The following is a 17,445-nucleotide window of genomic DNA, read 5'->3' on the forward strand; positions in this document are numbered from 1 at the left end:
ATGAAGACAAATGTCAGATTAACATGAATTAAAAGACCAAAAAAACCCACCCCAAACTTGATACATTACAGAAAATGAATCGCTTTTAGTAATAAAAATAAAAACCAAAAAGGAAGAAAAACTTGATTGTCTATACTTTTATCATGAATAAGAGCTGGAATATCTGAAATTAAGGGAAAAATTGTAATTGCACACAGAATTATACACATTATGACACACTAGCAAAAGATTGGTCAAAGGAAGCTTATTACTAAAGACAATACAGTTGACTCCACTTACATGCATATAGGTTTATATAAGAAACCTGTTATTTGCATATTATATGACTTAACAGAACTGGTTAGCATTAATGTACACCCCCCCCCCCCCCCCAAAAAAAAATTGCTTCACAGCATTAAATATATAATGGACTTGAACAGTTCTTGAAAATTTGCTGCAAAGTCATTGCTCACATACCCTTTGCTTTACTTGCATAAATGAGTCCCTACACTGCTAATATTACACGCATTTCATACATGTATCCATCTTTTCTTCTTTTTTTAATATTAATTTGTCTACTTTAATTCCCTATGTGCAAATATTCAAATGTTATATCAGGCATTGCATTTGGGGATATTTGTTTTTTAGGATTCTGTAGAATTGTAAACATAATTTAATGTAAATATTTTGGGATTTCATTTCATAATCTTACGCTTCCAACGCAAAATTGTGGAAGCATGGAATCCTTTTAAATTTGCAGCCTGTAGACTGTTCTTTATTTACCCATAATCAAAATCAAAATCAAAAGAAAGAAATGTTTTTACTATGGTTATATCAAAATATCGGAATAATCAAAATCAATCATTAATTACTTTAATAAAAAAAAAACTGAAAAAAGATTTTGTTTAACACTAGTTCATTTAATTAATTGACTGTGTAGCTGCATTGAGGTTTTAATAATAACAGGTAGTAACCTTCCTTTGACCACATCTCCACCGTGAATACACTTAGATTTACACGACTCATTACAACTCTTCCCTGTAAGTGTCTGGCACTGCCTGTACGTCTTTGAAGGTCTCGGCACAATCGATGACCTCACTTCTCGTCAGTATGAGGTCGTTGTCCTTGTCACATTCACCAATCAGATGATCTGCCTCCTCCTTGGCTGTCTCCGAGTTGTCGGGCAAGATGTACTTCTTCAATTCATCGACGCTCAAGAACTTGTCTCCGTTGGTGTCGTAAGACTTGAACCGCTCTTCCTCATCATGGTGGAACTCAGGGTCTGCATCCTCTGTTGATCAGAATATAAATATGTTACTAGAGATGCGCAGTATTACCGATATAAAACAAGGAATATTTTGTTCAGAACAGCATCACAATTATAGTCCTTCCCACGGAGAATACCTTTTTTCATACTATGGAATTTACGACAAGTTATTTATTTCTGAGCAGATTGTTTTCTAAACTGCACACAAAAATAGTAATTTTTTGTTATTTCGAAAACACTTAAAATATTTTTGGCCATTACTGTCATTTTGTTTATCGTTAACTTACACATTGCTTAATTTTCGCCATGAGCAAAATCAAGGCGGAATGAAGATCACTCTCCTGAAATGGTGCCAGGTGAGCAATCAGATGAGGTTTCAAACAAAATGCATTAATTGTTTTATTGCAAGGCGATCAATATGTCACACTCTTAAAACCATCCAGGGGAGTGTGGACGGGAGTGAGACCAATCCCTCATCATACCTAGTGAAGACTGTTACTTAAAACACTTTAATTATCTATTTTGGCAAATCTAACGTGTTTCTTGCCGTACTGGTGTTTGTAGTAGCTAAAATTTATTTTATTTTATACAAAAAAGGTTTGTAGCTTGGAAACTAGGGTCTGTAGATTTAAACAGTAGTACCTATTAATTAGCAACTGTCACTAATAAAAATTTGGAAATCGAAATGTTTTCTGATATAAATTGTGACTCAAAGGCCAAATTATACCAATTATGATCCACTGTACTCGCACTAATACACTCAGGGATTTTCATTAAATTCTGACATCAGTCAGAAAATGTGATATATTAGCTTTGACTAGTTCTGTTAGTTACGAAAAGGTAACACAATTTATGAACTTTGAAACTTTTCCATTATATCTTCATAGCAAGGCCGAACTTCAAGACCTGAAATTTGATTTGATTTGATTTTTTAAATTCCAAACTTCCAGGATGTCGAACTGCATATATAAAAATATGGATCATAAAAATTATGAAAAGAAATGCTTACCACCAATGTACTCCTCCAGAGACAGCTTCTTGTCGCCATCTTTGTCTTTTTCCTCGAGTTCGCGGTTCACCTCGAAGATGTGCATGTGCTCGTAGTCGTATGGGTGGTAGAAGGCCTTGTACTCCTCCAGTTCAAGCTGCCCGTCTTGGTTCAAGTCGGCTCCCTTGAAGCGTTTCTCATCCTCGGCCAGCATCTGATCAACACACAACACAAAACATCAGTACTCGGAACAGGAATCACGTTCACAACTGGCCAGTTTGGTGACTAGCAGAGTTCACTAAACTCTCACAACTTTGCGATATCGCAGTGCAATGCTAAAAGACTTGCAAAGAGGATGCTTTTGTTGTCTAGCAGAGCCTAAGAGAGCTTTGTGAAGTAGGTCCCTGGTCCTGGTTTCAACTGCCCACTATCACTCACTATAATACTGACTGACAATGATCAATGTTGATTCAAGCCTATAGTCCGTCCCACAGGGAATGCTTTTAAAATTATGAAATTTACTACTATAGTCCATCCCATCATTCTATAAATATGTTTTTTGTAAATTATTTCAGTTTGGTTTGACGTAAGAAGAAAAGCGAAAAAGTGTTTTGGAAATAACACAATATACCATCTCAATCGGCTCAGACATAAATAACTTATAGTAAATGCCATAGTATGAAAAAAGACATTCCCTGTGAGATGGACTATAGTTATTAATTAATTTCTGAGCCAATTATTTTCTAAATTGCACACAAAAACAATATATTTTTGTGATTTCCAAAACACTTTTACTTTTTACAGAACATTTTTGCAGGATGGAACTTTATCCTGGTGCAATTTTCTGCACATCCACAAACTAGCCCGATTTCTGCATGCATCAGTGGTCAAAATAAACAAGCACAACGTTTAGAAATAATCTGAGATCAAATTTTGCCAAATTAATTTTATATCAGTTATAAAAAACCAACCAAAATATCTACTGACCCTTACTTACTTTTGTTGAGTATATTTGCTGACTGGGATATATTTATCATGCTACTGAACACAGCAGTTTAGATGTGACTTGCATATTAATATGCAGGAACTTAAACAGATGGTATACTTAAATAAATGGCATTTTCAAATAAATACTCAAACACTGAATTTTGTATTAAATATACTCTCTCTATATATATATATATTGCTTTTTTACTTCACCACCAAACACAGGCCTGTCCCCGTGTTTATAAAATTCCCCCAAGGCTTTAATATTAAATAAGTTTCACCCATACAAATAGCATATAAAATTCACAAAATTAATTAACTTTTATTAAGGGCCAGTAGACCTTTTGTTAATTCTTTGCAGTACAATCACAGAATCCCATTCAGTGATATTAGTGTGGGTGAAATCATTCTAATGTGTACCGGTTCATTTCATAGGTTCCAGGGGTAATGGTGGTGGTGGGGCAACTAGCTTAGCCAGTGGTAAAGCACTCACTTGATGAGCGGTCAGTTTAGGATTGTACCCATTGGACTATTTATTGTTCCAGCCAGTGCTCCACGACTGGTATATCAAAGGTCATGGTATGTGCTATCCTGTATGAGGGATGTTGCATATAAAAATCCCTTGCTACTAATGGAAAAATATAGACTACTATATGTCGGAATTACCAAATGTTTGACATCCAATAGCCGATGTGTTCTAGTGGTGTTGTTTAACAAAATAAACTTTTTGCTGTATTAATATATTTAATGAAAATTCTTCAAATAAAAACCTAAAAACCGTAATAGCACAACATGTACATATATACAAACAATAGGCATAATAAATATTTTTTTAATTTCCTTTTATCGATCAATATGTTTACATATCTTTTAGAAGCTATCAAAAAACACCAAAAGATGTATAGATATTCTAGATGTTTAAATATAAAAACTACTCTCTAAATGAGAGAAAAAAAAGCACCACCACAAAAAACAAACAAAAAAACATAGCTGATGGGACCTTGCTAGAATAAAAACAAAACCCAACATTTACCAGGACCCAGGTTATGTGAGGACATCATCAAAGAGAAACACAGGAGAATGCTGGCAGGCTTTTTGCCAAAAAATAATTTGAGGGTATGTATTAAAAACAAAACACATCTTAAGTGCCCCTACTAGGTGGTTATTCGTTTGAATGTTTTGAAATTGGACAAATTTCAAAGAGCAGTTCTCTTGCTATCATCTATCTTTAAAAAAAAAAGGGCTGAACTTCCTATTTCAAATAAAGCCAAACCAACCCTAGGGTTTAAGCTGTCATTCACCAATTCATGAACTTAAACTGATGTTGAATTGGCAAACATAATTTTAAAACAATTTTGCCAAAAAGTACTTTATTTTGTGGCATTTTATTTGGCTACCGTACTTGTTTTCAAAAGAAAATTTGCCAAATCATAAACAAATATTGCTAAACACCACAATTCCAAAAATAAAACTCCAAATAGTCTGGGGAACCAAAATTGTGACAAAAAGGTTTCTTAAAAATTGCAAGAATGATAGTTTTGTACTCCTGACAGTCACACATGAACGTTTAATTTCGTTCTCACATTAAATTTAGAACACATGGTTTAACGAACAGCTAGGCACATTGAAATAGGTTCCTTGTATTTATTATTAAAAAAACAAAATTGTAGGGGGGCAAAACCCATATTGGTTTATACAATTTTAAATTCTAAGAGGTCGGAGTCAAAAAATAAAACCCATCACACAAAAGCACTGTAAACTGTTTCAAAAAAAAAAAAAGTAAAAAAAAAAAAGCCAGCCAGTATATACATTTGGTCTACCTTTACAAGTTCCTGGTCCTTCACTTTTACTGATGCCCTCATTTTATTAATATCCGTGGACGTTAAATTATACATAAAGACTAAGTACTCCTCAAACGTCACTTTGTCATCCTTGTTCGCATCCCGTAACTTAAAACGGTGTAACGTGTCTTCGTCGATTAATCTCCTGAGGATTGTAAAACAATACAATTATTCAGTACATTAAACTAACCTGCATTGTGCTTTTGTCCTCTTCGGAGCCACCTAATTTTTTAATGTCATCCATGCTGAGCGAATACTGACTTTTCACCAGCTCCTCCCAAGTGACCTTCCCATCAGAGTCTTCATCATCTTTTTTAAAGGTTATTCTCCCTTCTTCTTCGTCCATATGTCTAAACAGTATAAAATTATGTCGGCCCCATTTAACTTGAATTTTTTTTATTTCCTATTATTCTGTTACTTACTTGATGGCCTCACATTGAAAATGATTTCTATTATGCAAACTTTAATTAAGTCTACACAAAATTTCAATGTCTAAAATCCAACCAAGATTAAGGCCAGTTCACCATGGGCACAGCATATGGCCTAGGCAGACTAACTAAATATAATTTCTTTAGCCAGTTGCAGGCTTAGAAATGTCCAGTGACAATCACGACAATGGTGTGCCTGCCCTATACATTGGCTGTGATGCTTACAAACTTTTATTAACTCACGGTACGTAATGCCTAAAATCCAATCAAATGTAATCACATGACAAATTATTTTGGCACTAAATGAGTGGCTTTAGATAAAGACTGCTGATACAATAAAAAATAAAATAAAGATATTTCATTGCTGTAATATAGTATAACTTTTAATATGTGTAGGAAATAAACACAAGGGCACTGGTATAGGATTTAATAAAGTGACTTAGTCTGTTGAAATTACTGGCTACATTATGAAACTGTAAACTTTTGAAGACTGGAATGGCCGACAGGTTTTCATCAATGTTGTTTTTCTGTACACACCATTATATATTGAATTTCCTAATTAGTTTTGTTGACTCTTATGTACTGGCTGACCCCAATTCCCAAAATGGGACTTGAAAAATTGACTAATAGTAATATACATGATATATGGTACTACTGAAACAAATTACAGAATTTTTTTTAAAACCCCCAAAGAACTGCAACACTTGGAATTAATCGTACCTAAATGATGCAAGCATCCATTCCATAAGTTCTTCCTTGGTTATTTTCTCATCAGCATTTTTGTCGTGCTCTTTGAAGAGAAGACCAAGCCGTTCCTTCAGTTCTTCAGTGGAAATACCTCCAATATCATGCGTTCCTGGAAATATCAAGAAATTACAAGATTCATTTTGTTTTAAGTCCACAATTCCTGCACAAATGTTTTGGCTTCATATACAATAAATGTACACATATTTTTATATCATCTTTTTAAAAATTAAACTTCAGTCTTCACAATTAGCAAAATCAAGGTGAGCTGAAGATCACTCTCCTGAAATGGTGCTAGGCGAGCAAACACATGAAGTTTCAAATAAAATGTATTAAAACCCCCCACATTGTCCTTCCACTTTAATTAAAATGTAACAACTTAATTGAACAACTGAAAATATTGGTAGTAGATTTCTAGATGTACTTGTCTGGTGGACTAGTGAAAGATTCTGCTCAGTTCTAATGCTGTTTACCTAGCATGGCCTCCTCGTCATACTCTGGGTTGTGATGGCCGTCCACATCTTTCGGGACATCCATGGGGTCATGACGCTCGTGGTGTCCGGTGTGGTGAGCCTTCTCATGCACAGCTCCAACAAGGAGTGCCATACTCGCAAACAACACAATACACTGCATTCTTCTCTTGTACAGTTCAATGAACTCAGCCTGAATTTTTACAACAAAAAAATCCATAAGAATAAAAATCTGGACAAAAACTTATGGACAGAGCTAACATACCTTTAGTTAATACATGCAGTTCAGACTGAAATCAAATTTAAAAAAGAAAGAAAAAAAAACACTTTTTTTTTTTTTCACAAACTCCATTGGGGAGCAGGTAACTATTTATGATCAAAAGGTTATTTCGACATGTGCAAAATCATGTAGTTAGGTCTTGTAACAATGACCATGTTTGTTCCTGGGTCACTTTGTCGTTATATCAAATTTTCTGTTGTGACTTTGTCAAGAGTTATCTCCCTTGTCATAATGACAAAGGAAAAATATTGTTTAATACACAGTTAATAAAATATCTTATATTTATAACAGAAAACCTGCTCCAGTCATTCACATTTACAAAATGCCATAAAACCAGAAGACATACTTATTCCTAGTTAACCCTTTAACTGAATGACTACAGCTTATTTTCAAAAGTAATTACATGCATCATTGCCACATCAATAACTTGGACATTACATTTCACTGTCAGATTACAACAAGTTATGTACGTACTGACATTTGATTGTTGTCAATGCTCCATTTAGCCTGTTATGTTATAATCTTTGATTAAATGTAACATTTTGTTGTAAAGAGGTATTTTCAAACTGGATGTGTATTTGTTCTTAATTGCTCCATTGGTTTCAGGAGGCATTATTACTATTAATTCCTGTGTAATAAACAAATAACACTGAGGTTCCTGTTAAAGACATAGGTGCTGGCAGGTTTCTTCATGTAGTGTGTGTAGTAGTGATTAATATGTCAAATATTTGTAATCGGTCAACTCGAAAATGATCAATGTAATGGTATTTAACATCAGTGTTATTGTTGTATTCGAGTGGGAATAGTGGTGGTAGGCAGCAATTCTGTGTTTTTGATATAGAGTTATATCTGGCTGTGAGAGCAAACATAACCATCCAAATGTCCGTCTACCTCTCGAACGGCAGAATACTTGGGCTAGATCACCCAAAGCTAGCCCAAGTACTCTGCCATTCGAGAGCTAGACAGGCATATGGATGGTCTGAGACAAAGTTCTCTATAACGAAAACAGAATTTTTGCGTACCATCGAGCAGGCTCAGTAGGCAAAGATTCCCATTCTAACACAACAATAATCCTATGTTTGATGTTAAATACCATTACTTATTTTTAGTTTGCTGATAACAAATATATGTATGTGCTGACAGGTTTCTTTCTCTAATGTATTAATGATCAATATTTATTATTGCAAACACTTAAAAATTATCAATGTAAAGGTATTTAACGTCAAACACAAGTTTATTGTTAATGTTATATTAGAGCGGAAATCTGTGTTCACTTAGTGGTAGGCAAAAATCTCACATCTGCAATAGTTATTTTCGACAGCAGAGAGAGAGCAAAATTATAACTGTCCAAATGTCCCAACTCTTACTCAACGCTATCTCTGACTTACCGGCTGACAACACAAAATGTAGTTCATCAAGATAAAATGTTGAGCACAAGCATACTTCAAGGTACGCTTGCGCTCAATGTTTATCTTGATCGAACTACACGAAAATGCTGCCCAGGGCATAAAATTTTAATTTTTCAGGCAACCTATATATGTTGTTCGTTTGGTTTTAGTGTTTACATGAACAATTTTCTCCAGCAGTTCAGATACAAATGAAACGGTTAATGGGCAACAATAATCAAACGAGAATCTATGATGAGCGATTTTCATAACATTTGTCCATCAAATTTCCTATCATAAATACAAAAATATACTTTTTGTGTGCTATGTCCAACTTAAAAGCTGCCAGGCGAAAATATAACTTAACTTTGTCCTAACCCGACCAACCCAATGGCGTGGGTTTTTTGCTGTGGACATTTTTTAAATTGCAGGGGTTGTATTAACGGTTATGTTGTCCGACACTAGGTACAGTCACTAGAATGCAATTGCATTTGCTAGACCCAGTTCAGTTCAAAAGAAGCTATACAAGTGTCGAACTCCACAGAGAATCCGTAACCGGCCGACTTATTCTGATTGGTTTTGAATAGCAGTGAGAGATTTTCTATAATATTTTAAACATTTTGTTTTCATCAGCACTTGTCATTAAATTGCATAAGTATATAAAATAATATTCTAAGAAACTATCCATACAAATTCTATGATGTGCTTCAAACACTGAATATCGTGACATCAGGAGTTTGAGAATTTCAGCAAACTTGTAAATATGCAGCAGTTGCAAAAGGAAGTACTAGTAGGCGTTGGAACTGACAGAGTAGGAGTTGGGGCTTTATCGAGAGCTACAGATACTCAGTAATGGGGACACGCGGGGGTGGGTATGGGGTGGTGCTCTATGGGCCGGAATCTGTTACCACAGAAGTGTGCAATGTAGTCCACTTGAAATACCTAAACTGGGTGAAATTGTTGGCCCAAGAATAGAACAAGTATGACTCTGTGGTTTTCCCGTTTTAAAAAAACCCAATTATTTTCCGTTTCATGTTTTTGTAAATTCCGTTTCAATTCTGTTTCAGGCTACAATATGTAATTAAAGGGACACTCCCGAGTTTGCTGCACTTTTTAAGATGTTATCAACTAACAAAGACTTTTTAACGACTGTAATTACATATCAAATATATTTTTTCTGCATAACATATTAGTGGCTGTATTTTAAACGTGTTTCTGATCGTTCTAATATATGTACCAGGTTACATTTCATTTTATTTCCTAAAAACTATTTTTTCGTACGTATGAAATTATTTTTGAAGACAAAATCCAGTTTGGGCTTCCTACAAATATTATGACGACCAGAAACACATTGAATATACAGACACTGATATTCTAAACAAGAAAATATATTTAATATGTAAGTTTAATCGTAGGAGACCGGCCTCGGTGGCGTCGTGGTTAGGCCATTGGTCTACAGGCTGGTAGATACTGAGTTCTGATCCCAGTCGAGGCATGGGATTTTTAATCCTAATACCGACTCCAAACCCTGAGTGAGTGCTCCGCAAGGCTCAATGGGTAGGTGTAAACCACTTGCACCGACCAGTGATCCATAACTGGTTTAACAAAGGCCATGGTTTGTGCTACCCTGCCTGTGGGAAGCGCAAATAAAAGATCCCTTGCTGCTAAACGGAAAGAGTAGCCCATGTAGTGGCGACAGCGGGTTTCCTCTCAAAATATGTGTGGTCCTTAGCCATATATCTGACGCCGTAAATAAAATGTGTTGAGTGTGTCGTTAAATAAAACATTTCTATCTTTCGTAGGTATATTTTATTAGTCTGAAACATCTTACAATGCAGCAAACTCGGAAATGTCCTTTAACAACTGAACTAACACAAGTTGTGACAAATTAAAGGGTCCGAAAATTGACTGGTGTCGACCTTTGTCATTAAATCAAAGTAAGCCTACATATTAGTAGCGAAAAATCACATCGGGAGCAAAGGCTACAATTATAAAGCATGATTATCCAGCAATTAAGTGCACTGCTTTATTCAACAGGGCTTAGGGTTCAAAAAACGTAAACATTTATTTTATTATCTCTTTGATAGTCTAACATCGTCTGCAAATTGAAGTATGCGCATGACACAGCGGAAATAAAGTAACATTGCAACGTTCAGCCAGCCGTTTTTTGCTAAACATTTACACACTTATTCTGACTGGTGGTTTCCCGAAATGGTCATTCGGTTTAATGTGTAGCGTAAAAATCTGTCTTCCAAGACAAGCATTAGCGACAAACCGCTGGCTAAACTTACTCCTGGAAAAAAAACCCTGTCCCATCTGTGCAGGCGCAACAGACTAAGCAGTAAACCAGCCCCAAGTTCAGCCAGCAAACGTTTCATAATGTTCGCAAAGTACTTGATTGGTTCCCAATGTGACCATTTGGTTTACCGTGAAGCCCATAATCCAGTCTAGCGTTTGCCAATAGTACTGCACACGGGTCAATCGTCATTTTTACAGTCCTTGAAATTTGCGGCGGCAATCGGCAATGCTATCGCAAAATTTATTTGCGACAGCATTTCATTGCCGTCGCAAATCTGAGAGTGGGGAAAAATCTGTAGGCATTTTTCTCTGAACTCTGTCCAATTACTGATCCCAGAAAAAAGTATTTATAATCTAGTGTGGCCCAAGTTCTCCTCAATTAATATAAATCGGTTTATTCTGGTATAGAAATGTACTAAAGTACGCTGAGATGTCATCTTTCAGCATATTATTCCAGCAGTGGATCATAGATGAATAATTATGACAGCATTAATCTTTTCTTTACAATTGCCGCCGTAGTGCTGTTAAAAAATTGATTTGCGACGGCACTTAACTGCCGTAGCAAATTAGCCAAATTTCAAGGGCTGCATCATGCACATATGACGTATATTTGCAGAACACTTACTTTTCTTCTTACATCAAACCAAACTGAAGTTGTTTGCAGAAAACAATTTTAAAGAATGATGGGATGGACTATAGGTCAGGGATTTTCCACTGCACACGGTTTTCCAAAAAAAAATTATATTAGTCAACAGTGGCACACACGTTTGTTTGGATTTTTCTGTTGAGCCATATTTTTCCTGAACGTTAAGAAAAGTAAGGACATAACGTGCCCTGTGCACTAGTTTTGCATAACCGACAGACGAACCACAAAAATCGTTGGTGCTCCATTTTATGCACTCGCAGCTCTGCTGTCGAATAAATAATATTTTGGTACTGCAGTCTTTAACTTTAAGCAAAACTATATGAGATCATTACAGAGTATGACTATGAGAATGAGCATTAACATCAAATAGTTTAAGATGCTATCAAAAGCAAAGAAATAAAGTCTATTTGTATACTCGTATTACTATTCGTAAAAATTAACAAATCGTCAAATGAAGTGCGTTAGTAAACAGTTCTAAACGTGAATTGATGCACACACAAAACAATACCAATGTAAAGAATAAGAAAAATTGTAACTAAATATTTATGATTGGTAACTAATTACTGCAGACGAACTCACCCTGCAACCGTGGCAAACACGTAGATAGATCAAAGATCGAAAAACAACGTCCCACGTTGACGGAAACCGGAAGCAAGTAGACCAGTAATCTGTCATTTTCTGATTGGTTCAGCGGTTACGATCCAGAATTGTGATCTTTTGTTAGTAGTCAAGTAACAAATGTACACGTATACACTTTCTGTTAATCCACAGGTTATAGAAATATTATGTACGAGCCAATGAATACACCATAAATTAAGTGTACAGATGTTACAGACCGTTGATCGATCAGTTATTTACATACAGAAGAAAAAGTGTCCACGCAAACAACTCCCCCCCCCCCCCGTACCCCCCCTCTCTCTCTCTCTCTCTCTCTCTCTCTCTCTCTCTCTCTCTCTCTCTCTCTCTCTCTCTCTCTCTCTCTCTCTCTCTCTCTGTGTGTGTGTGTGTGTGTGTCGGTCTCGGTCTTTTTCTGTACCCATATCGGCCCGTCCGTCCGTCCGTCCGTCCGTCCGTCTATGCTATGCTATGCTATGCTATGCTATGCTATCTATAGTCCGTCTCTTCAATGTATATAAATGTTTGTTTTGCTATTAATTTTAGTTTTGTTTGACGTAACAAGAAAAGTAAGTGTTTTGGAAATAACATAAAAATATTATTTTTGTGTGTAATTTACAAATCAATCGGTTCAGAAATAAATAACTTGTAGTAAATTTCATAGTATGAAAAATGGCGTTCAATGTGGCACGGACTATAGTCCTATGTCTGTCCAGGCTTGTAGGATCAATATCTGGAATGGGTGGAGACAGTGGGGGGGGGGGGGTGGGGGGCGCAAATGTTTATTTTTATTTATATAGAGTACGACCCCCCCCCCCCCCCAAAAAAAAAAAAAAAAAAAAAAAACCCATTGTGACGGAGACAGCCGTCTGCAGATTAACTTTTGACCGGGGTCTGAAACAACTGGAGTAGCACTTTAATGTTCAAAAGCCAGTACATGGAGTATTTAACCCAAGAAGGTTCCCTGTATTAGTTAGATGGTATCTGTATTGTTGGAAGTTTTAGAGAATTAGTGTGGCCATTATTTCGCCACTCGTCCATAAATGGCAGGACTGCCAAAGATGGAACCCAGCTGCCAAAAATCCAAATAGGGGATATAAGCTGAGAGTTCGTTCTGTAAAGGGACTTGAGGTGGCAAGCACGTAGGCCTATAGAGAGGCGGTGGAAACGCTGTCCGCTGGGCGAACTTTATTAGTCCAGTGGACATAGGTAACTATATTTTACTGCTCTGTAGTAACTGAAAGGTATTTTGTTGTGGCATTCAAGTATTATAATTATGTGTATTCTTGTTTTGCTTAGTGGGGGAAAGACAGCTGTTAATCTAAGTCAGACCGACTAAAGTAAACTGTAGGCGTCGCTTACCCAAAATATATATAGAGAGGTTATAATATCTATAGGTGGTAATCCTAATATCATGACCTGGTAAATTATAGGTCCTCTGAATATTGGATGTAGAGAAGACTGAAGATAATAATTATATCTATAGGTGGTAATCTTAGTATCATGACCTGGTAAATTGTAGGTCCTCTGAATATTGGATGTAGGGAAGACTGAAGATTATAATTATATCTATAGGTGGTAATCCTAATATCATGACCTGGTAAATTATAGGTCCTCTGAATATTGGATGTAGAGAAGACTGAGGATAATAATTAATTATCTCCTATAGGTGGTAATTCTAATATCATGACCGGGTAAATTGTAGGTCCTCTGAATATTGGATGTAGAGAAGACTGAGGATAGTAATTAATTATTCTAAGGTTGGGTTATGTTTTATCTGTGAGTGGTAGCTATATCCCTAATTGTCAAGTGATTAAGTTTACGTGAGGTGCTCAGCCTAGAGATGGTGTGACACCGGTTTTAACAGGCCATGTAAGTGCTGTAACACTTACCTGGTATTATATAATACATATTTGAAACTAAACTTGTGTTGTTGTCTTTCTAGTGAATTTAACGTTGGTTAATAGTAAATATAAATATATGTACGATCTTGTTCCCTGAATAGGCCTACCCTTAGAGCCAAGCCACTCGGGTTGAAAACTATCCGATACAGGGAGATCTATTTTATAGGTTGGGATATTTGGAAAAATACTGTTACACCCATTGTTGGTTTCTGATTCTGTTACCGGGGAACTAAGTGGTGGGAGCAGTTGCCGGTAGGCTAACGGCGTTTAGAACCCCCGTGACACCCATGTAGGCCTACATTTTAAATTTCTTCGTCCGTTGAGTGAAAAATGCACGTGCATTTAATTTACATGTTCATAAAAAATATTCAAACTCTTTTGACGGGTGCATTAACCGGTATCGGACTGCTTAATTAATATCAGTGTGGATTCAGCTAGAATTTTATTAAGGGGTGGGGGACATATTTATATCCATAGAGGTATGGTACAACGCCTTTCCAGGGGTCGGTGAGTGGGGGATTTGCCATGAAATTTTGACAGTGGCCAGCTGTTGGCATACGCGTTACATGTAAGGAGGTGTTACTAATTACGTAACGCTCTAGGGGTAGCGGAAGAGGGTACTGTGTTCGATTGTAAACATTTTCAAGACTATATGTTATTTTTATTCATTACTTAGACCTAAAAAGGTGTTTTTTTGGAAATGCGCGGTCAGTCTAGGATCGATCCCCATCGGCGGGTATACAAAAAGACCATGGTATGTGATATCCTGTCTGTAGGATGGTACATATAAACAATCCCTTGCTAAAACAAAATGTAGCGGGTTTCCAAGGCGCATGTGCAGGGATTTCAGCGGGTTGGGGTTATAGACTGTGTTAAGCGAAGTTTATATGGGGCCATGCCCCCCCCCCCCCCAAAAAAAAAAAAAAACCCAAAACATTTCAATTTGTTTTAAGCTTGGCAAGTAAGGGTTTCGACCTCCAATACCCTCCCCCTGCACATGTACCCAATTCCTCTCTAAGATTATATGTCAAAATTACCAAATGTTAGACATCCAACAGCAGATGAAAGGAAGGATAGGATATGTTTTATTTAACGACGCACTCAACACATTTTGTTTACGGTTGTATGGGGTCGGATGATTATTAAATCAATATGCTTTATCTCTGATGTCGTTAACCCCCCCTCCCAACTTTACACTTTCCAAACGAAATAATATTTATTTGAATTTGTCGATTTTAACACGTAACATTAAGAAGTGAAAACGTTCATTGTCTACTTTAGTATATTTTATTTTAAAAATATATACATGATTAATGTGTTACTAGTATACAAACTAAACTTTGTAAGTTCTACTAACACTTTATAAAATATCAATTCTGAAATAGGAAGGTACGACTGTCGATAATACGTTGTCAAGATCAAACCGGTTTTAACTACAGCGCAAAATTTCTCTTTTGATTTTTTGAGATGAACCCTACAATTTGAAATCATCAAATGCACGTGTTAACTGAAACTGACAACAGGCTGTCGTTTGTGCTTTGCCGAGCTACGGCGGCACAGGCGACGAATCAAGCGTATACGTTTGACGACATCCGTTCACAGCGAACACACACAACTTTTTAAAAAGTGCATTTGAGCTTGTATTTCACATTTGTACATGATGTTATAATATGGTAACCAGATAATGTAACTTAATATTTGTAAGAAATAAAATATTTTAGGAAATTAAATTAAATTTACGCTAGTACAAATATTAAAACAATGAAAAACACGTTTAATATACAGCCTCTAATATATATTTGATATGTAATTACAATCGTTAAAAAGTCTCTGTTAGTCGATAACATCTTAAAAATTGCAGCAAACTCGGGAATGTCCCTTTAAGGCAGAGATGAATTGTAGGCCTACTTGTAGAATGCAGGAAATTGCATTTAGGACATCTAGTTTACAACAATTTACGGTGGAGTATACCCCAAACCCCTAGAAACTTTGCTTTGCACTCTCGATCTGCCCCCCCCCCCCCCCCATGTCTACTTGCTTCCGCCGTGCTGAAGATGCTTATGTAGAAACGCGCTTTCAGGGAAATTTAGTGTTAATTGTATACGAATTTAATAAATAAATATATACATTTTTTTAAATCATTAAAAAGCATAATCGTACGAGGCGGGGGGGGGGGGGGGCTGCCCTGCCCTCCCCCACCTGGTGCTGGAGAAAAACCTCAAATTCGGGCAATAATGATACGGATATTCGGGGAAAATTTGAAAATGTGTTAACCCGATACCTTTTTACCATGTATTTCCATCATTTTACCCTCAAAATCTATGTAAAAATGAGCAGTGATTCGTAAGCAACCCTATAGGCCTATAGCAGTTTGGTAGTAATGCTAATATTAAATTCGGGCAAAAGCCAGCCTGCCCCCCTACAAAAATGGCAGTCCGTACGCCTATGTTAAAAAGGACACTCCAAGCGGGACCCTGTGCTAGCCCGTAACCGGGGGGGGGGGGGGGGGGGGGGGGGGGGGGGGGGTTCCGCTCCGTGTGTGTGTGTGTGTGTGTGTAATGCGAAATATCCATATAAAAGACGAAGCTGTTAAGGAAAGTAATATTCGATCATGATACCTTAATATGTCCAAGTAAATTGCTAACATTAATATATAAATACTAGTATATAGACCAATTGTTTGTCATTCACTTGAGTTATGTCAATCTCTCCTCACCATGTAATGAAATAAATTATTTCTCAGTAATGTATTTGCTTTAATGTATTTGTATTAATCAAAACATTGTCACAAGATTTAAAACGCATGCACAGACACGGCGAAACAACTCCCCTACCCCCTAGTCCTGGAGAAAATCGTCAAATTCGGGCAAAAACAATAGAGAAATTCGATCAAAATTAGCTTGCCTGAATACTTTTCACCGTGTATTTTTATTATTCTACCCAACTAACCCATGTAAAAATGTGTGGCAATTCGTTTGCAACACTATATAGCTGTTTGGCAGTAATTCTAATATGAATAAACGTTGTAATCCAGATTCGGGCACTTCTGTTTACTTCGAGCAAAAAATCTGTTCGAAATCGTCCACGTTCGGGAAGACCCCGAAGCACTACAAATAGAGAGGACCGCTAACTCACCAATATGGCTCTACGTCAACGCACAACCACTGCACGCCGATTACGTTACAATCTGCGGACTGCGACTGGAACTCAATTGTCTGATCAAACCATACGCAATCGTCTGAGAGCCAATAATCTACGCTGCCGTCGCCAGGCTGTTCGACCACCACTCCTACCACGTCACAGAACGGCCAGACGTCACTGGTGCACGCTTCATCTGCGGTGGCAACGTGTTCAGTGGGGTCGAGTGATGTTCACTGATGAGTCCAGGTTTAGTCTCCAGTTCAACGACGGTCAGATTCGTGTCTACAGACGTCCTGGGGAGCGCTTCGCTGACGTTAACGTTAGACAACGTCACCGGTTCGGTGGTGGCAGCGTCATGGTGTGGGGCGGCATCTCTATCCACCACAGGACCTCCCTCTATGTGGTGGATGGCAATCTGAATGGAATCCGCTATCTGAATGAGATTATCCGGCCGTTGGTTCTCCCAGACCTT

General features: G+C 37.0%; 1 protein-coding gene across 1 annotated transcript; it reads right to left on the reverse strand.

The window, feature by feature from the left end:
- Positions 1–362: 362 nt before the first annotated feature.
- LOC121374744 (reticulocalbin-2-like) lies at positions 363–11,988 on the reverse strand. The gene is made up of 6 exons (XM_041501853.1): positions 11,893–11,988; positions 6,708–6,897; positions 6,211–6,346; positions 5,253–5,412; positions 2,256–2,448; positions 363–1,270 (listed from the first exon to the last, which is right to left on the reverse strand). The coding sequence occupies exons 1-6, from the start codon at positions 11,986–11,988 to the stop codon at positions 1,005–1,007; spliced, it is 1,041 nt and encodes a 346-aa protein (XP_041357787.1). The 3' UTR covers positions 363–1,004.
- Between the last annotated feature and the right edge of the window lie 5,457 nt (positions 11,989–17,445).

This window comes from Gigantopelta aegis, chromosome 6 (assembly GCF_016097555.1).
Source record: "Gigantopelta aegis isolate Gae_Host chromosome 6, Gae_host_genome, whole genome shotgun sequence".
Taxonomy (NCBI): Eukaryota; Metazoa; Mollusca; class Gastropoda; order Neomphalida; family Peltospiridae; genus Gigantopelta; species Gigantopelta aegis.